This window comes from Pieris napi, chromosome 24 (genome assembly GCF_905475465.1).
Source record: "Pieris napi chromosome 24, ilPieNapi1.2, whole genome shotgun sequence".
In the NCBI taxonomy this organism is placed as follows: domain Eukaryota; kingdom Metazoa; phylum Arthropoda; class Insecta; order Lepidoptera; family Pieridae; genus Pieris; species Pieris napi.
The window spans coordinates 5,652,010-5,674,697 of record NC_062257.1 but is presented as its reverse complement, the minus strand read 5'-3'; the positions used below and the strand labels follow the sequence as shown (position 1 = coordinate 5,674,697).

At 34.5% G+C, this 22,688-nt stretch overlaps 2 protein-coding genes across 7 annotated transcripts in view; one reads left to right on the top strand and one right to left on the bottom strand.

The window, feature by feature from the left end:
- Positions 1 to 3,800, top strand: part of LOC125061673 (facilitated trehalose transporter Tret1-2 homolog) — a 59,111-nt gene extending 55,311 nt beyond the window's left edge. For both annotated transcript variants that reach the window (XM_047667204.1, XM_047667205.1), the window contains exons 3-5: positions 131 to 260; positions 1,488 to 1,673; positions 2,269 to 3,800. In XM_047667204.1, the coding sequence (XP_047523160.1) occupies positions 131 to 260; positions 1,488 to 1,673; positions 2,269 to 3,416 (1,464 nt within the window). In that variant the 3' untranslated portion in view covers positions 3,417 to 3,800. The remainder of the gene's footprint in view (positions 1 to 130; positions 261 to 1,487; positions 1,674 to 2,268) is intronic.
- Positions 1 to 22,688, bottom strand: part of LOC125061672 (neurobeachin) — a 538,892-nt gene that overhangs the window by 77,602 nt on the left and 438,602 nt on the right. For all 5 annotated transcript variants that reach the window (XM_047667198.1, XM_047667201.1, XM_047667202.1 and 2 more), the window contains 2 exons: positions 6,314 to 6,431; positions 4,476 to 4,578 (listed from right to left, as the gene is read on the bottom strand). In XM_047667198.1, coding sequence (XP_047523154.1) covers positions 4,476 to 4,578; positions 6,314 to 6,431 — 221 coding nt within the window. The remainder of the gene's footprint in view (positions 1 to 4,475; positions 4,579 to 6,313; positions 6,432 to 22,688) is intronic.

Sequence of the window (22,688 nt, the reverse complement as noted above, 5' to 3'; positions counted from 1 at the left end):
AAATTAAAAAAAATCAAAAATTAAAAAATTAAATTATGTAAAATAATTGCAAATACATAACTTCAATCCGGTAAAAAATTGTTGTATTAAATGTGTAAAAGTTATGTCAATAAATGACAATTGTTTTTAGGTTTTGGCGGCGTTGGCAGCGCAGTCTATCAACATATCAGTCGGGTTCTGTCAAGGCTTCTCCGCGGTTCTGCTGCCCCAGTACACGCATGAATATCCACAGATAACTTACGAACAAAGCTCATGGATTGGTAAGTTAATTTAATCTTATATAAAATTCTCGTGTCACAATGTTAGTTACCATACTCCTCCGAAACGGTTTGACCGATTTTTATCAAATTTTATATGCATATACAGTAGGTCTGAGAATTGGCTACTATCTATCTTTCATACCCCTAAGAGTTAAGGGTAGTCCACCCCTAATTTTTTTTAATTTTTAGATTAATTTTTTTATGATACAGCATTAAAAAATACATACAACCCCTAATTTTTATAATAAATGATATACATGGCAAAACGACGTTTGCCAGGTCTGCTAGTCTAATATATAAAATTCTTCTTATATAAAATTCTCGTGTCACAATGTTAGTTGCCATACTCCTCCAAAACGGCTTGACCGATTGTTATCAAATTTTATATGCATATTCAGTAGGTCTGAGAATCGGCTACTATCTATCTTTCATACCCCTAAGTGTTAAGGGTTGTCCCCAATTTTTTTTTAAACAAAATTTGTTTTTATTTTTTTATGATACAGCATACAAAAGTAGATACAACCCCTAATTTTCACCCCTACACATGATATACATGGAAAAGCAAATGTTTGCCGGGTCAGCTAGTTATATATATAATTCTCTATTAGAAGAAATTTTTAGTATTGTAAAAAATCTATAAGTTTTGTTTTTTATAAGAAATCTACTTAAGACAGACTTAATAATAACTATATAATGTACAATACGTCTTGAATGAGAAGAATAAAGAAGAGTTTTAGCATACTATTCTGTCACTTCCCATTGGGTGCTACAACCCTTATGGGTGGTCGCGTTAAATTTCATAATTTTTGTCATGAGATACTTGCCATTCCTCACATTCTTATGTATGTGTTACAAAAATCTGCACATTTGCGTTCTAACGCACTGCGGACAGCTATTAATACTAACGTGTATGACGTGCCATGGTTGGTAATCATCCAACATTCCACGTCATCAATTGGTTCTGCTATGGAAATTTTCTTATTAACTTTCTCCGATATTGAAATTTTTGTGATATACCCAGTCAAAAGCTTTAGTATAATCCAAACACAACTTTCATATATTCTAACTCTTTTTAAGTTTTCTACGCCGGCTTATTCTCTCGGCCTACACCCTCTGTCTTCTTTGCCGATGAGTAGGGATGCCTACAAATTCAAATTTAATGACGTGGAATAAGTGATACATGTATCTTATGTTCCATAATAAACATTTTATTTTAACTCTTTTCAGCGAGCTTGGGTGTGATATCAAATCCGATCGGTGCTCTGCTAGGTGGGATGATGGTTGATGCAGTGGGTAGAAAGCTACTCCTGCAGTCAATAGTTCTACCAAACCTTGTGGGTTGGCTTGTCATCGCCTTCTCGGAGACTTACATCTTCCTTTGTGTTGGGAGGTTCATCACAGGATTCACTATAGGTATGTTTAATTAGATTTCGTTTTTTAGGCGTAGGAATGTCACCAGTTTGAAAATTACTTGAAGCATTTTATAAATACAAATTACTCAGAGTGGCTTCAGCGTGCTACTCACATCCCTGAGGTCGTAGGTTCAATCCCCGGCTGTGCACCAATGGAATTTCTGTGTGCGTAACATTCGAACGGTGAAGGAAAACATCGTGAGGAAACCGACATGTCTTAGACCCAAAAAGTCGACGGCGTGTGTCAGGCACAGGAGGCTGATCACCTACTATGAAAAATGATCATGAAACAGATTCAGAAATTTGAGGCCCAGACCTAAAGAAGGTTGTAGCGCCACTGATTTATTTACTTAAAGGATAGTATTTTTTACAAATTGATTTTTGAAATGATCACAATGTAACAGATAATAATAATGGTATCAACATAGTATGACCGATGGGAATATATTTTTTCTGCATAACTTGCTATATAAAGGAAATAGGTGAAATTAAATCTGTCACGCTAAGTATCGAGCGTGTCGCCTCTGATTGATGAAATAATACTTTATCTATAAATTTATTTAGTTGCATATTAACATTATCAATAAACATTACAGGTATGTCAACGGTCTCCTACATCTACGTAGCGGAGATCACAACAGCGGAAAAGCGTGGCGTATTAAGCGCTTTAGGCCCTGGATTGGTCTCCACCGGAATATTTATAGTGTACTCCCTTGGATCATTTGTCCATTGGCGGAAAGTCGCTGCCATCTGCGCCGCTGTCTCCCTTCTCACACCGTTCCTCATGTATTTCGCGCCAGAATCACCTCTATGGCTCGCCTCCAAAGGTCAGATGAAGGAGGCCTACAACGCCATGTTCTGGCTTCGGCAGAACAACAACACCGCCCAGCAGGAGCTCATGGAGTTCACCAAAGACCGCAAGAATGACGAGGAAATGACGTTTCGCCAAAAACTCGCGCTCTTCAAACGCCGGAGTGTGCTTAAACCGTTTGCATTGCTCATCGGTTTCTTCTTGTTTCAAGAGATGTCAGGGATATATGTGATACTCTACTATGCTGTGGACTTCTTCAAGTCCGTTGGTACGAGCGTAAATGAGTTCACTGCTTCTATAATAGTAGGGGGAGTAAGAGTGTTCATGGGAGCTGTTGGCGCGTGTTTGATCAACAGTTTTAGGCGTAAAACTTTAGCAGCAACATCCGGATTGCTTCTAGGCATAACTATGCTTGGTGCTGCTGTATGCGACTCGTTACGGGGGCCACCACTAGTGAAGTTGGCGTGCGTCCTACTCCACGTATCAGTCAGTATGGTCGGCTTCCTACAGCTGCCGTGGATCATGTCTGGAGAGCTCTATCCGCAAGACATCCGTGGCGTCATGTCCGGGGCTACGGCATGTTGCGCATACATGTTGATCTTCTTCAACATAAAGACGTATCCCCAGCTGGAGTACTACCTCACTAGTAATGGAACATTGTACCTTTTCGGTATCTGTGCGTTGCTAGGTGCAGCGTACTGCTATTTGTTCCTACCGGAAACCAAAGGGAAGAGTTTGACTGAGATTATGAAGCAATTTAACGATGATAAAAAAGACGCAGATCCGGAGATCGGATGTGAGAAGAAGTCAACGGTTGAGGGTACTGTGGTACAGCGACGGCATAGCGCCGGGGCTGCTGTGTGCCTTGAAAAGAGCAATAATTTGTTTGACAACAGGTGGACCCACGAAAAGACTGTTGAGCAACGCGAATGAGCTTCTGCTTTGTAATACGAGATGGCGCTGTTTTAAATGTCTATGATTTCTCAATAAAAGAATATTTTACCGACTGGAAAATGTGATTAGATTTTAGTATAGTTTATTATCAGTATTACGAGTAACGCGGCGAATTTGACTGCTACATTCCAATGTGATAGTGATATTGTGTTAATAGGTGACGTTAACTAAGCACTAGTTAAGTATATTTTTATAATATTTCGTACAAATGTTAATTAGTTTAGGTAACGTATGACTGTTGCTAATTTTATCGGTTTAGAATTAATTTTATATTATATTTATAACTTCTGTGATGTTTATAACAAATATTAAAATAAAGTATTATAAATAATAATGTGTGAATCAAATACAAGGTTGTTATAAGACTGTTTTTCATTTCTTTACCGCCTTTGAGAATAAAATAATAAAAATAACAGAACATTGAAGGATAACAAACCAAATATTATAATAACAATTTGTGTATAAAATTGTATCTGAACCACAACATTAGGCACAACCACAACGCCATAATGAAACTATCTAAATCTAAAATAAACGCATTTAAAGTAATAAATAAGACACTAGTTAATGAAAAGGCCGCCCTCTATCGCACCTCCAACGAAACTTTGATCATTTGCAATGCGCGACTATTTCGCTTCGCATATATCCGTATACTGCCACAAGGTGACGCTATTATAAATTTTAAATATTAAATTAGCAGAAACTCTTAAATAATATTAGTCAAATTTAATGCTTAACTATGGATAATGGTCATATAACTATTTCTATCACATAATTTACATAATTTAGACAATTTGTAAGGTAATAATCGTGCAACCTATTTGTCAGGTAAAATCTTTATATTATAATGTATATGTTATCCAAGTAGCGCCCTCTATGGCATACTTTTCGGATCTTAAACAGTTTCCCACGCAACGCTTGTGTAATTCATTGCGTATAGTTTTAAATACTGCCACTAGATGTCGCTATTATAAATTTTTATTCACGCCATATCCAGAGAAATATTGTTATTATATGTAGCTTTTAAAATTGACTTACCTGGTCTGTGGAATGCCGTACTTGATACCAACTCCGACTCGAGGCAAAGCTTTTATCACCTTCTTCACCGTCGTCTGGTCCGGGAATGCGAAGAATATTGAGGCTGAAAAAATATACAGTGATAATTATAAATTTGCCTATTATTTTTTCTTTAACATACTACTATGGATTAATAAGTTGTTTTATACTCATCACGATTAAATTATTTAGTATTATTTGTTCTTTATTGATTATCAATATAGTTCCCAAGTACATATAGATTATGTCATTTGCATATTTCAACCTGAGTCGAAAACTAGGAACACAATTTTAATTGTGATAGCTTGACAAAAACATGTCTGTGTTATGGCGCAGGGGCAAGGGATGATCTGATATTTATTTTGTTATTACAACTATTATTATTAAATTATCAGAATAACTTTATTCTTATAGGTAACCAAGTACACTTATAAACGTACATTTTCTACCAGTTCGCCACGAAGAATGGTAGAAGATGTAGGGATCTCAACTGATCCATCACATTTTACACTTCACTACACCAGAGACTCAAGAACGTAGTGAACTTCTCTTCCTGAACATGGGCCAATGAAGACTAACACAGGTAGGGATGAAAAAGAGTAAAACTAGGGCGAATATTATTCATTTCAAGCAGAGGCGAAGAAAATAAGTTCCCACAAAACAATGGACGTGGGCACACATGTAGTATCAAAAAAACATAAATTGGGCTCTAAGCTTCTAGCATATACACCTTTAGGTACGATGCCTAATTTAAAAAAAAAAGTTGTATGAAGAGATTTGGTTCAAACAGTTTTGTCTAAAACAAACCTATTTTGAGAGATCTGAGAAATCTCAATCTGAATTAGGAAAAAAAAAATTCATTATTTGCCAAAAAAAAGGTGCGTGTACTTATGTACGCGCGTAAGAAGTTATACTTCTTTGGCATTATTTAAAATAGTTTTTGATTTCATGCAAATAATTACAATTAAATAATCAAAGACTGGAAAAGGAGTCATTATCTATATCTATATCTATATCTATATCTATATCTATATATGTATATAAAAGAAAGTCGTGTTTGTTACAACACTTATAACTCGAGAGCGGCTGGACCGGTGGCCATGGTTTTTGATTTGTTGGATTTCTTTCCGTCCCGAATAGCAGAATAAGCAATAAAATATCGGATAAGTTATCGAATAACAATAAATTAATTAATTAATTTTACGAATGCAAAAACCATATGGTGCCAAAACTACGCATCATTTTACGTCGAATTCGTGTCAGTTCAAGAAATTCCGATCTTGAGGTGAATGAGGAGATGCATAACCATGCTTTGATCCTGATCAAAAGATGTTGGATATCAGAAAGTGCTTAACATGCAGTATCGCCATATTGACGCTAGAGAGAAGATGCCTAATGTGTAAAACTGCCATTCTTCTTTCGCAATGGCAAGCAATAAAACATTTCTGTATTTGCAAAAAAGTTGTATTAATGTAATACTTAACATTAATGAAATCCTAAAATAAGTTAAATTAAAGTAACAACGATATTATAAGGTTGTAGGGCGGAACGAAGTTAGCCAGGTCAGCTAGTAGTCAATAAAGTTCAGTTTACATTTGAAAAATTAAATAAATCAATATTTATTATTATTCTCTTACATTAAGTGTAACATAAATTCTATTATTATTCGAAAGTTGTTTTTAAATTATGTCCAATGCCGTAGCATCTTCCGTGGGCAATTTCATTCTGTTAATTGTGTGTCATCGTAAAATTTCACTCTCATCAATTTTTCATAACGCGCCTAAAGAAGTATAACTTTAAAAATATTAAGAGTAACTTACTTCTGCTGGCAAGGAACATCTCGATGGCCGTGTTCTGCAGCAAATAACGTCTGGAGAAGATCGCGCGTATTTCGCTGAAGTACCATTTTCCGTGCAGGTGCTCGCAGTATTTCAACACCTGGAACAAAGAAAGATGTTTTATTAAATTTGCAATTTTTATTTGGTGGGTTTATCTCCTCTAAATTCTGTTGCCCTAGTAACATGGTAAAAAAATATTTAAGAAATTTGCTTTTTTTTATAGAATAGGGGGCAATCCGGTGGTAACCTGAAAGAAAGTTAAGTGTCCCATGGACACAACGCTAGAGGGTTCGCGAGTGCGTTGCCGGCCTTTTAAGAATTGGTAGTGAAACTGCCTTTGAACGTTCACTTGTACAACGACGGACGTGTGGAATTTCGTATTCTGCTAAATCGCAGTGTTTTGTCAGACACAAATATATATATTTCTTTCTGTATGTATCTGTGTAATTTTTTTCATCTTGTATTACAAAATAGCAGTCAAACCTAACGTCTATCCACGTGGCTAGTAAAATAAAAACCCATATATTAACGATTATGAGTCATAAATTGAAAATGTCAAGCGACTGAACGAAAATATCTATCTATCTATAAAACATCTTTGTAATGGTGACATATCGTCTGTTAATAGTAAAAGGGCAGCGCGTCCGGAGACATAAAGAATTCTAAAAATACACTCGATGACTGAATTTATGTTTAAAAAACTAACACAAAAACGAATTAAAAATCGCGAAAAAAGTTATGAGTTTTTTTTTACATAAGGTGAGCGCAAGAAGTGATATACTTTGACATAACAAAGCAATTTAAACATATATGAACTGTGAAAGATACAATAAAAAAAAACGTGTATTTATGTATACGCGTTAGAAGTTAGTTATACTTCTTTAGCGTAACAAGATAAAAATCTTTTCAAAACTTTTATTCTACGTTTGTAGAAAAAACGACACTAAAAATAGAAAAAACTAAAATCTAGACTATAGCTAACTTCAGGGTGTCGGTTTTTTGTGACGGTATGTGCGCGCATTGTAAAAATTTACTTTCATCATTTTTAGAATGAAACAATAATAATACTTGGTAGAAAAAAATAATAGTATAAATTAATAGCAGTAAGAACATAGTAAATATTAAAACAAATAAGAATAATTGTTAAGAAATAGATAAATAAGTTATTGAAGTGAAACTTCTTTATCGGGGTTGGAAAAAAATTTAGTGTAACATTTTTTCGTTACGCGTCACACTTTTCCGTTTCGCGCCATGTTGCTTTTTGAAGTCAAACTTCTTTATCGGCGTTGGAATGAAAGTTCTTTATCGACGTATGGGAGAAATTTTGTAGCAAATCGTCACGTTTTTCGGTTACGCGCCATGTTGCTTTTTGAAGTCAAACTTCTTTATCGGCGTTAGAATGAATTTTTTATCGACGTATGGGAGAAATTTTGTAGCAAATCGTCACTTTTTCGGTTACGCGCCATCTTTTTCTTGTCCCTACCACGGTTGATCCGAAGAGATTCGAAGCCATTAATAACAAAAATATATAATAACGATAACAATGATAGTAATAATTCTATTACAATTAATGAAATTCTGTAATAATCTTAGTAGTTATAAGGTAAAATGAAATAATTGTTTTGTATTCATGTCTATGATAATAAAAGCCTTTTGTTAACCAATTTCGTTAAGTTGTATATAGTAGATCATTTTTCGAAAAATAAGGTCATAAAGAAGTTTCACTTCTTACGTGTGTACACCTAGTACACGCACACATTTTTTTTTATAATTGTTGTCTAAACTCTCCCTTTGAATGCACAACTGCAAAATTTAATCACCTGCCCCTTCCACGGCAGTGATTCTGGGAGGTGATAAAGTAGTTTGAGAAAGCGCTAAAAGCGACGAAACCAGTCATCACCTGATGGGGCTCCTAAGTACATGACGCAGATCAGCTGGTTCATTCTCACATTAGCATCGCATGATAAATGGTTGCTAAAGTGTTATGATGCATTAACACGACATGCGTGCCGTGAAAAATTGCATCTAAAGCAATTCATTACGTAAATCCATATTTAGTTGTTTAAGATTTAATCTTATTTTTGAAGTGAAACTTCTTTAGGCGCATGATTTTTATGGATACGTCACGAAGATGTGCAGCGTTTTTGTCGAAGAAAAGGTAGAGAAGAGAGCGATTGAGACCGATTGCGAATGCAAAATAATTTATTGAAATTTCAAATGACAAATTGTAAATTAAAATGCCAAACACGTGGCATATTATCGAAGAAATAAATTTAAAAAATTAAATTTATCATTTGTATTAATTTTCGACACTTTAATATTTTAATGACAATTGAATTCATAAATTTCCTAACATATCTTCCTTTTTCCCTCGCTCTAAGTCTCGGAAATTTTTAGATTAATTGTATAAATATGAACAAGACTTAAAAATTAGTTTGCCAAAGAAGTTTCACTTCTGACCTGTCTTCTTTGAACGCACGCACTTTTTTCGTACATCAGAGATGTTATTAGTGTTTTTAGTGGTTAAGCACAGCTTTAAATCAGCGAATTATTAAATACATATAATATATTACATATATATATGTCGCAGCGAACTGGTTAAATAAGCCGTTCAATTAACAGCCTAGCCTTTTAACTAAACAGCGCCGTTTAACCATTTTTTAGATTGTTTTTGTCGATAGAAAAACTGATAAGTTTTTATTCCGATAAAGTCTAAATAGCATAGCAAATGTGCCATGTGTTGGTATGTACTAAAAAGGTAGGCTAAGTAAAATCACATTAATAGACCAGTCATTATAGACATTCGAAATCGAAAATTTGATAATAATTCCAAAAGTTTTCAAACTTCGGTCAAGTGAATGGTACATTGGGACGACAATAAATCTAATTTTGCAACCTTGTCCGCAGTCCGGAACATTGTTAAAATTGCAATTAAATTAATTTTTGCTGTATGGTCGTGAAAAAAATTCCAAAAGTTCTGCAAACTTGGGGAAGTTTTCGATATAATATTTCATATCACGTATAAAATTTGCAACCAACCTAAGTGTACGGAACATTTTTTGTTATTTATTTTATTTTCGATATATCTGTCAAATTTGCAGAACTTTTGGAACGTTTTCCTTCAGTTTAATAAAGAAAAACATTAATTTTTAATAACAAAAAATGTTCCGTACACTTAAATTGGTTGCAAATTTGACACGTGATGTAAAATAATATATTTAACACCACTCCAACTTTGCAGAACTTTTGGAATTTTGGTCTCAAGAACTGAGCAAATTATCATTTATTGCATTTTTAACAATGTTCCGGACCGCAGAGCAGGTTGCAAAATTTTATAGTTTGTTTTAATACCACTCCCGACCTTACATCAAAATTTGAAAACTTTTGGAATAATAATGAATTAATTGTCTTGACTGACTGGACTATAAGGAGAAACTAAGTTCGCGGAGGCTAATGATAGTTAAAAATTGATAAATAGATAATGGCACTCAAAATGCAAATTGTACTTTAATGGAATGCATCGCGTGTTCTTTAAATTAAATTGAACTTTTATACTTTTAACTCCCTTTATCCAATAAAATCAATAATAAAAAGAAACACCAGCACATATATAATTTTCTATTTCTGTTGACGGGATGTAATGCGTTGTTTTTGCTTCAGAATACGAGGGGTACGTCTAGTCCAATTGTATGGCAATTTGTCAGCGTCTCTCCCTTCCTGAGATATTAGAAAGTAATACAGGACAAACGTAAATAAGAATTTATATTTAATTCTAAAACAACCTCCTATGGTCTCATATTACCCTGGTACATTGAATTTATTTAGAGGCAGAAAGGTGGCGTTTTAGGAGGAGAAGGAAAAAGAGAAAGAAGTTGAGAAGACAATGAATGACTCCAGTATTTATTGCATTTTGAAAAATCAGTGGCGCTACAACCTCTTTAGGTCTTGGCCTCAGATTTCTGAATTTCATGATCATTTTTAAATCTAATAGGCAAGTAGATAATCAGCCTCCAGTGCCTGACGCACGCCGTCGACTTTTTGGGTCTAAGACATGTCGGTTTCCTCACGATGTTTTCCTTCACGAATGCGAATGTTAAATGCGCACATAGAAAGAAAGTCCATTGGTGCACAGCCGGGGATCGTACCTACGACCATTCTAAAGGAATGTCATCGGTTTACAAGCATTCTGGAGTGTTGCAATATTTCACATAGACAACCATCAACATCCGATATTAACCGGGATAATAGAAATAGACCAAGGGGATGCAGTCCAACACGACGTATCATTAAACCTGGATCTTGGAGATGTGCAGCAGAGTATCAGGACGCTCAGCAGTGAGCAAGCGATCAGAGTAGGAAGAATTCCTAGTCCGAAAATAATCATGGATACAGAGACAAAAATTCATGCGAATAGGAAAAACTAAAAATAAAACAAATTCTTTTGATGTATTTTATACACTTAATCAAAGATCTTCCTATTTTTACACAACAAATAACGATATATCATTAAGATTTTATTTTAATTATATTCTGTCGTTATCATTAAAATTTTGTATCTATATTAACGACAAAATTGAAACGACTGCTCACGTAAGGAATTCTTAGAAATCGTACATTCCGTTCGTTAGATTGCTGATAACAGATAATGAATAATTTATTAATTCATTAAATGCATACAATTTCACATATTCTCGCGTAACTTATGTACGTACCTTTATAAGGAGTCGCACTTTATGAATTACGTATTAATTATTACAGCAAAAAATATATCTTAATGTCATGTCAGTATTTATAGCTTATTTATTGTTCATCATATCAAATATAATGCTATATCTGCAGAATATGTTATTAGCTATATTTTTTAAAATATATGACAAATTATTATAAAATTAAAAATTCAATAAAAAATACACTTCCAAAATTTATTTTATTAATTACATTACATAACAAGGTTTTCTTTAAATTAATCAGCCCACTACCAAATATATTAGGCTCTGGATATGTATAGTTTAGTGTTTTGTATTTTGGAAATTTGGAAAATTCTGCTGATTTTTAAACCTTGGGAATGAATTCCCTTATATCAGTTATAACAAGTAGTAATAATAAAAGAACATTAAAAATAATTAAAAAAAAAAATAATCCCTGTGGCAGTGTACCTTTAATGGCAGAATTTCCTCGCTGTATTGCGATCTTCGTGGAGCGAGGAAAGCACCGGTACTATATACCAGGCTATCTATCAGATTCTGTATGAGGTTATTGTGAACATCTTGGATTCTATTGGCTTATATTAATTCTATCAGATAATGAGTCAGTAAGTGAGTCTGCTAAAACAGTGACCTGTTCGAGATTTTTATAAAAACTATATATTATAAGTGTTGTAGCTAGTTAGTAGCTCGTAAAACCAATACGAGTGAGAACGATGTGTCTTAATAGCTTCGGATGTATTTAGACATTTTTCTGTCGACGATTCGATCAACATTTCCTCGATTTGTTCATAATTGTGTTATTTTTATCGTTGGAGATTCTAAATGTTTTTTCGTTTTATAATATTTAACTTACGAAATTTTATTGATTAGCCGACCCGGCAAAAGTTGTTTTGCCATGCATATTATTTCTAGGAAACATTGTTTTAGTTCAATAAAAATAACTATCTCCTATATAAAAAATACGGGTTGATCGTAGAGGGGTGAAAATTAAGAGTTGTATGCTGTATCATAAAAAAATTAAAACAAAAAAATTGTCTAAAAAATAAAATATTATTTTTGGGACATCCTTATCACTTACGCCCGATTTGTAATCTCAGATTGAAAATAATCTGAGATCCGTGACAGTCGATCGATCTCCTATCTGCATCCCAATAATCAAACCCTACGAAGACAATCCATTTTTGTGTTTAAATGCTCTTTGTCGTTCCATTTTACCGAGTTTTCATATTTCATAATCAATGTAAACCAAATAAAGTAAATAAAACCATAAAATAGTATTAAAATATACATGTCTATGTTTAAAACATAACAAACAGCTCTTTTAATTATTTAAAAAACTGGTGTAAGTTAAAATCTGTTAAAATAATTAACTGTTGAAATCGAGCTTTCGTCAACTGTCATTTTTATACAAAGGTCAATCCACAGACACCGATCGGACTTCCCATGGATAGCTTGTATCGACAGATGGCTATTACAATCCGTCGATTGGTTATTGGCACACTTATTACAACACGTGGATTTAGATTTCTATCAAAAACGGATTGACATAGGTTATTGGGTTCGGGCGATGGTAATGATTGATTTTACAGTATCAATACAAAATAATTTTTGAAGTTAACTTCTTTCGGCGCGTTATGAAAAATTGGTGAGAGTGAAATTTTACGATGCGCGCGCACCGTTACACAAAATTAACAGAATGAAGTTAATTCTAGGTGGCATAAAAATCGATAATAACTATGTTCAAGTTGTATATTCTAGTATTTTTATATTTAGAACACGTGTTTCGTAAGTCGTAACAGTACAATTAAACAGTGTGAATAAAAAAATATTATTTTGGTGTTTTTATTAAATCAATTTCATATACGACGGTGATAGTATTTACTACTAATAATTTTATTGATTAATTTTAATATTTATCGTTAATCACTACTGCATTTTAGTTATTTCTTTCCATACGCCAAAGATGTATAACTTCTAACGCGTGTACATAAGTACACACACACTCTTTTTTTAAACGGTTTTATTTAGCTCACCCCGTTTGTTTTATTCTTGGGTCAAATTTAGTAATTCAAATTTCACCCTCTTCCTGTCAACCGATTAATCTGAAATTTTGTATACACTTTGGATTTTGGTGACAATACAATAAACTAAATAAATAAAATAAAAATAACTAAATATTATATAATTTATAAATATATATTATAGATATATATATATAACATTATATTAAAAAACTGTATCTATTTTATTAATTAAATATATATTATATTTATATTATAGAATTGATTTATTTATATAAACTAACGGGCAAGGAACCTTGCAATAATGAAGCACTAAATGAATTAAACAGAATGCGAAATAAAAACTAAAAACTAGAAAATAAAAATAGGTAAAAAAACTTTTTAAGTTAAACGGTTTTATGTTAAACATACATTGCAATGTTTAAGATAAATGTACTAAAAACCAAAAAATAATAAAATAGATACAGTCGTGGGAATTATAAACATATGCATAGACTAGACTAAAATAAAACCGTAGGGCACGTCAATTGTCTACAATCGTTGATTAAAATGTTTGTTTTGTAATGTTACACTATAATTAGGCAGTTGTTCAACCGACAACGATGGACGTGTGATAAGTAGGGCTAGAATGTGGAAACAAGCTAGCAAGCTCGATTATAAGCGAGTTTTAGGGTTTCATAGTGGTACTTTTATCATATGTTTTGTCAATTAAAGACAAACTACGAGCAGTGAAACGATTCCTCGCCAGCCAGCAGTGTGAATGTCCAACGATAAACTAGTTGAAACATCTCTTTTATTTACATGGAGTGTATAACTATTGGAATTTCCATGAGCAAGAAAATAGTAAGTAATTTCCTGACCGTCTGCGGGCCAACTGCCTATTTTAACGACGAATTAAACGATTCTTCTATCGCACATTAAGTCGATCATTTGTAGACAATTGACGTGCCCCACGGTTTTATTTTAGTCTAGTCTATGCATATGTTTATAATTCCCACGACTGTATCTATTTTATTATTTTTTGGTTTTTAGTACATTTATCTTAAACATTGCAATGTATGTTTAACATAAAACCGTTTAACTTAAAAAGTTTTTTTACCTATTTTTATTTCAATTAAATTCCTTTCATCAATCATTGTAATTAATTACTTCGCTAAGGAGACCGATTTCTTCATCAAAGTTCAGTCACCGGATATGCAGACCGTACGAGGAGGTCGCAACTTTTTGCCGGTCGGTCCTAATGGGGGCACTTGTCACGCTGGCTTATTTATAGCCACGATAACCATCTCCAAGACTCCGCTGTGTACCTGGTACGCACGATCCAATCTCGCCGATAATAATAATAATTTCTCACCTCATTTTGATATCTAAATCAAGACAAATACAGCCTATTATTGCGTGCACCTAAAATATTAAAAGTTCACGTAGATTCTGGGTAATCAGGTGCTGATCGCGAAAAGTATTTGCTTATTCAGTGCGTGATGCGTATGCAACGCGATACACTAGTGAAATACTGCGTGTGATTTCTGCTTGCCTAGTACAGGTGCTCTAATATAATATATCTTTACAGTGATTTATATGTGAAACATTTATTTTATATCTAAATAGCTGGTGCCCGCGACTTCGCCTCCGCAGGAGAAGTATTTCGAGTAGCTTATTTAACTAACATTAAAATTTTCATACAACTTTTAGTGTAGTTATGGTTCACTATTTTGGCCATAATGGTTTACACATAAGATATAGATATATACTGTGGCGGGCTTTTTTGTAGGACTATTTAATATAAACATTTCAATCATACATTACATATGTGTAACTCTAGCGGTTTTGACAGCGCACGCCAGAATAGCTCGCATATGGTAGATTTTCCCTACTTTCTTGATATTTTGGACAATTCACACAATATCCTTTATAAATTGTAGCCTATATGTTATTCTGATGTATAAGCTATATTATTGTAAAGTATCAGTAGTTTTTACGTGAAAGAATAACAAACATCCATCCATACTTACAAACTTTCGCGTTTATAATATTATTAGATTTTTTTCCATTAAATAGCAGTTTAATATGTAATATCATTTTTTTTTCTCACGCAACGCTCCCCGTTCAGAGATATCAAAACAGTTGTTGTATTCACATAATCTGTGATCAGAGAGAATAGACGGTGGCGTGACTGTGTACATTATGGTTAAAGTGCTTATGGACCCCCGGAAGCTGTGGGGTGCTTTAATTATTAACATTAGGGTAATTTAAATTGCTAATCGTCACGTGATTCTTTTGTATAGAACATTTTAGGAGCAGTGCGAGCCTTATTCAACCCTGAGTCATGCGTTCAATTCCCGGCAGTAGTAGGATAGTAGGATCCTACTACTATAAAGAAATGAGGAATGACTTCTAGACATATTCTAAGCATTTTTGTAGTGATATTTGATTGAGTACACAAATTTTAAAATGGCTTAATTTACACTCAATTTAAAAACCAATTAAACTCTCCGGCACTCTTTTTAATCGCCAAGTTTTTTGTTTTACACAATGTTTGTGAGGCAACCATTACACCATGTTCCACATGACATCTTAAGTAATTAAAAATAATAAAAGAAATAATTAAAAACAAAGATTTGTCCTCTATCACATTCTCGTGGGAACAACACGCAAGAGAGTACGGACCGTATTTTTATTTATTTAGGTACAGCAAGTATCTAGCAAGTATCCATGGTATCTGCCTATCTTCGTGAAAAAGGTGTGGCGTAACAGACGGTTAGGATCAAAGCTTCATCGTAGTGGGCAGGGTCACCACGATAATGAAGGGCTTGAAGGAGTCTTCGCCACTTTGAAAGGATGCCAGAAATGTTATTGTTATAAAACAATATCTTAAATACTACTTACACCAATTTCCACATAAATAAAATAAATCAATGACGCTACAACCCCTTTAGATCTTGGCCTTGGATTTCTGAATGTGTTTCATGATCATTTTTAAATCTAATAGGCAAGTAGGTGATCAGCCTCCACTGCCACACGCCGTCGACTTTTTGGGTCTAAGACATGTCGGTTTCCTCACGATGTTTTCCTTCACCGTTCGAGCGAATGTTAAATGCGCACATAGAAAGAAAGTCCATTGGTGCACAGCCGGGGATCGAACCTACGAAAATTTAGAACAACCACGAGAGCCGTATCAGCAGTTGGTCAATGTTCAAATGAAATATGAACAGGCAATAATCATAGTACAATGCTTGTTATCACTTGCTAGACACGAGTTATCAAAATGTATAACGTAATATCCAAGTGTAGAATAAAATTTACCCTAAGCTTCCGTGCCTTATCGTAAATATGTTGACGCAGTTCCCCAGAACTACGTCCACGCATTAATCGTAGAGTTTAAAATTATCGCTAACAGTCAGTGTTTACCCATTACCCTTAAAAAGAATAGCGGCAAGTCTTGGTTCGAACATAGGTGAAAGCCGTTTTGGATGTCGTTGCCGAACATGAAATCATGCCGTATCACGGCGACGTCCGTCGTTCGACAACTGAAGCTTAAAAGGCAGTTTTTGTGTTCCACCTATGTGGAACCAGCTGCCCACTGAAGTATTTCCAAACCAAAGACAGGGTGCTTCAAAGAGCGAATTCTTAAAAGGCCGGCAATGATTGCGAGCCCTCTGGTATGTTTACGTTAACACCCCGTAAACACATATATAATTTAACGCAGAAGTGTTGGCCTAGTGGCTTTATCCCTGAGATCATAGTTTCGATTCCCGGCTAATGAACTTTCTTTCTATGTGCGCATTTAACATTCGCTCGAACGGTGAAGGAAAACATCGTAATGAACCCGGCTTGTCTTAGAGTCAAAAAGTCGACATGTGTCAGACACAGGACGCTGAGCATCCACTGGCCTATTAGATTGACAAGCGATCATGAAACAGATGCAGAAATCTGAGGCCCAGACCTAAAAAGGTTGTATTAGTGAATTATTTATTTTTTCAAACATTCATTAATGTCTAAAAAATATAAAAATAAAATAAAATATGTTTATTATGGAACATAAGATACCATATCACTTATTCAGTCATTAAATTTGAATTTGTAGGCATCCCTACTCATCGGCAAAGAAGACAGAGGGTGTAGGCCGAGAGAAAAAGCCGGTGTAAAAAACTCTCGGTACTCTTTTAAAATAGCAAATCATCAAACAACACTTATTTTAAAACAAATATCGCAAATTAGTTAGAAGTAGCCTGTCTAGCACTAGTCCCAGGCCCTTTTATCAACTAGATAATCGTTGACTTTATAGGAAGCCTTTTTACACAGCTTTTCTTTAATTAATTTCATAAATTTATTAAAAAGCAGAGATAAAAGAGCCTCTGGGATTTTATTAAAGAAGAGTATCCCTTTTCCCAAAAAGGAATTACTAACTTTAGCTAGTCTAGTCCGGGGAAATTGTAGCCTGCGTTTGTTCCGAGTATTAACATTGTGCGTATGTTCTATTCTAGTAAACTTATTATTTTTGTATACATACATAATATTTTCATAAATATATTGCGAGGGAAAGGTAAGTATATTAGCCCACGGATAATACCAAGGTAGCGGGATTACTGCTATAAATATTGATATTAAAATATCTAAATAAGTAGACAGTAGGAAAAAACCAAATATAACTGTCAGAGTCGGTGTGTCGGCTGCTAATCGCCGGCGACGGTGTCGGGAAACTCTAATTAAATCTCCATACATCACCCGACAACTCTACGAGTAGCTAACATCGGCATACGATTAAATTAAACTAAACCCTATTTCTAAACGCCAAAGATTCATTATCGTCTGTACTGATTTTCTCTTTGCACTAAAGCCGGTTGCAGAAAACAAAGCTATATTAAGCTAAACTAAGATTTAGATTCAGAGTCCAGAGTTTTCAATCCCCGCCCGTTTTACAAAAGGGAAACCCCCCCCCCCCAAATTTGTTACGTAATACTTGAACGCTCACGAACTTACTAAATATAAAGTTCTTTTTACGCCTTGAAACAACTTTTAACAGATAATTAAGTACCTAATAACTAAATGATTTCATTCATTAAAAAATTTGTAGTACACAAGCTTATATAGCTTACTAGCGACCCGCCCCGGCTTCGCATGGGTGCAATGCTGATACTTAATTCAAAGTGCTTTAGATTTATAGGCAATCTCCCCCCGGCCGGCCTGTACCGCGGCAAAAGCTACGTCCCGCAATTTTTAAATCTATATATCTAGATATCCATAAGAGGTATACCACTATATACCATCAGACATATACCATCGCGGAGTTTTCTGTACAACTTTTCAATGTGTACAATACTTAGTACATTATTTTGATAAATCTCGAAGGGTTCAGCCTGCAATGTAAGCGGAAAAAATTAGAAACCTCAAAAATAACAGTATTTCTCCACTATTTAATGGATATTATTATACATATAAACCTTCCTCTTCAATCACTCTATCTATTCAAAATAACCGCATCAAAATCCGTTGCGTAGTTTTAAAGATTTAAGCATACATAGGGACAGAAAAAGCGACTTTGTTTTATACTATGTAGTGATAATAGCTTCCACTATCTGCACCGTGCCTTACGCCCCCTCTTACAAATGTACAAAGAAATAACTTAAGTTATTTCTGTTTGAATGCAGTTCAAATAAATCTGACAATGCAATGGCTTTATTTAAAATCGTTTCGCATTTAAGTTTTCCATTACAATTGTTTAAAACAAAATCTTTTGCAAATATTAGGTCCTTACATATGAAATTCTCCTGAAGAGGTCGCCCAAAAAAAAGGTGGATAGAAGAAATAGAAGCGGTAGCAGGAAACGAATGGAGAAAGAGAGCCATAAACAGAGTCAGTTGGAAAAAGCTGGAGGGGGCCTTTACCCATGAAGGGGTTCCGATCGACGGTACTGAAAGAAGCTAGAATATAGATTAACAAGCAAAAGATATATAATAGGGGCAAACAAGTCTATGGAACAGCAAATAAATGCAGCTGCGAAGCCCAAGGAGAACCATGATAGCGGGTGCGTTGCCGGATTTTCAGAGATGCCTTTTTTTTAAGTTTGGAGGTCGTATCTCCCAGGAAAGCATCTGGAAGACGATACTACAGCTCGCCAGTTCGCTAAAACATCTTTTTTTATGACTCCCAGGCCTGGAGATTGTGTTGCCGGCCCTTTAAGAATTGGTACGCTCTTTTCTTGAAGGACCCTAAGTCGGAAATACCTCAATTGTGACTTCGAGGTGATATGTCTTGCTTATTAAAAACGCTTGAAAATTGTTTCGTAAAAACCCAAACAGATCATGTTAATACTGAATAAAATTACCCAATATCTACTACACTAGTTCACGATATGTCCCATAATGACTGCTACAAATCACACGAAGAGCTCCCGAGGGAGTTAATACAGAACATATCCAGACATGTGGTTTAGCGTTGACATGTTTTATCACCTCTCTTGATCATTAAATCTGGTTTAAAATGTACAACAAACTTTGTACCATTCACTTTAAGATTGTAAATTAATCACGGCTTTGAATATTTGAATAATTAGTAATTAATTCAGAGCAGTGTTTGCCTAGTGGCTTCAGCGTGCGACTCTCATCCCTGAGGTCGTAGGTTCGATGCCCGGTTATGCACCAATGGACTATGTGCGCATTTAACATTCGCTCGAACGGTGAAGGAAAACATCGTAAGGAAACCGACATGTCTTAGAGTTTAGACCCATAAAGACGGCGTGCTTCAAGTATAGGCTGATCACCTGCTAGCCTTTTAGATTGACAAATGATCATGAAACAGAAATCTGAGGCCCAGACCTAAAAAGATTTCAGCGCTACTGATTTTTTTTAGTAATTAATTGAATCTTCTAAGAGCTTTGAATAACAAAATACGAATAAACTGTTTCTTCGGAAATACAAAATGCGCCGGCGCACGTGTTATTGTTTTGTCACCACTCATCCGAATCACCATGATTGAATTCATGTGCCATAATGGGCTTGCCATAATTATATCTTAATTAGCCATTACGAACCTAATGGGCAAATTCTGTATTTTATTTTTTAAATTATATAGTAATAAGTTTATATTATAGTGTGTAAGTGTAATTAATAATTTCAATTTCAGTAGGTATATTTATTAACTTTGAATATGTGCGCAATGAAATTTGTATAGTACTTTAAATTGCGTATAGAAATAAAAAGCAAGACTCAACCTCAACCAATGTGTAAAACAAAACCTTGGCGATAAAAAAGAGTGGCGGTGAGTTGCCAGTTCTTCTCTTCCATTATACGACCTTGATTTGAGAACTGGCAGTGTAAAATTAGAAGCATTTAATGTATTTCTTTTTGACGTTCATAAGTGTACATTGTGTTACCTATATGAATAAATGATTTTGACTTTGACTCAAAAGGGGATGGTAACACGAGGGTCCACGACCAGTAAAATCCATTTTAAAGTGCGAGTGGAGCAACTATGGATATCCAGACCCAGCTCGTTGATCAGAATGCTATATCTGGACATCGGTGAGCATGACCAAAACTCGTTCTTCGGAATGGAAAGATGGGATGCCTAGGGTATCTAGAGGAGAGCAGGAATCTGATTCCTCGATGATGATGATGGTTGAGATGTATATATGCTCACCGTTGAATACTTCGAAAGCGCGTTTCAGAGTATGACGTCACCGTTAATCGTAGATTGAAGGTGTCGATACAGATAACAATTACCCTAAGGTAAAACTTTTTGCCTAGCGGTCTTGTTAAGTGGCAGCTAGGTGAGGGGTACCGGGTTCGATTCCCGGTTCGAGGGCAAGTTTAAATTTAATTTAAATATGTTCTCGGCCTTTGGGAGGGTTGTGCGGTACCGGGCGAGTGCCTTAACCGTACATGGAGGACATGGTCGAATTTCTAAGGCAAAAAGCACTAATTATAAAAAAAAATCTCATACTTGACGCTGGCCAATGTACAAACCGTGCCAGAACCATAATAAAAAAAAAACTATGTTATCTTATCGGTGATTAGTATTACCTCGTCCTACTGTAGTGGGTCGTTTAGAATGCTTTATTTATGACTGTGTTTGCTACAGAGCAGGTATACGTAATATTGTCTTTTATTGACATAACCTTTACACATTTGAAGAAAAAACTTTTTAACCGGATTATTTATTGATTCTCTCCTCTATTTTCGCGGATTGTGTGTGTGAGAGGACACCGTGAGCTATTTCTGCCAAAACCCTCCATCTTTTAGTCGATACCAACTCCGGGGAAATAAATACAGATAAGCAATTTTTTCTACAGCTGTGATACTTTTTTGACATCCAACACCTTTTGTCTTCAGTCACCGTGACCACGCACGCTGTAAAGCACGCGAAACTTCGGATAAATTTAAAATTATGTTAAATAATTGTAAATTTATAATAATACATAACTTTAATCCGGTTAAAAAGTTTTTTTCTTTAAAGGTATATGTAACTTTGCGTTGGATAATCTATTAAGAGAAAGGCAAATACAATAAAAACCGATAGTCGTAACAGCCGATGACGTTGTTATTAACCTAATACAATAGAATTCAGCCGAGACCTTTGATTTTGGTCAATATAACCGGTATGTTGTTCTAAACGATGTCGTCGTAAACGGTTTTGAATGTAATATCAAATCAATCATTCGAATTCTTCGCGATAACAGTCTACAAATACATATCCAGAGCTTTACATATTCAAAAGTCGGATCAATTTAAAATAAAATTGTTAAGTGCCTTTGTTTATTGATTAAAAAGAGTCGCGGAGAGTGTTGCCAGTTCTTCTTGCCCTACGCTGTGGACTTGCGAACTGGTAGTAAATGTAAATTTACAATCAATTTAATATCTTTTCTGTTGTCATTCACCCTACTTGTTTACTTATATAAATAAAGTTATTTTGAGTTTGATTTAACAATGAGAATAAAATTTAGTGAAATCTAAAATTGGAAGTGTATTATTAATATTTGTATCATTTATGTTTTAGAATTGTCATATATTTTAGAAAACTTATCTTGTTTATACTGTAGGATTGTATGTGGTTACTTTAATAAATATCATATTATGACCGAATTAATGCGCATAATACGCGCAGTTGAGTTGTACGTTATTTTGCGGTTCGCTTATATCTTTAAAATTCTGGGTTCCTAGTACGAATATTATTTTATTGTATTAAATTTATTATAATTAATGTTAAAAAATTATAATATCAACAAAGGCTTAGTAAACCCACATGTCTTATAAATAGTAAGCTTTAGGTTCGATGCAGGCGAAACCATTTTTTAATAATGCTACGCACAAACCGGGATCTTTATGGGATCTTAAATATACGTTTTTTGAATTAAAATATTATTGAAACCTTCATCAAACATTCAAGTTGCGTGAATCTTTTTATTGTTAAGTCCGAATATATCATTTAATACCACTTAAATACAATTACGAAACAAAGAAACTTATCAGCGATCTTCATAATTACACTCGACATAACATCTTCATCTACTAAAACAAAATCAAGCAACAATCACCCCTCGATCTTGGTCATAAAAACCAATTCTGCGTAAACTTCACGATGGGTACCAGCGTGCATTGTGGATGCACCGAAATATCTTGCAAAAAATCATTA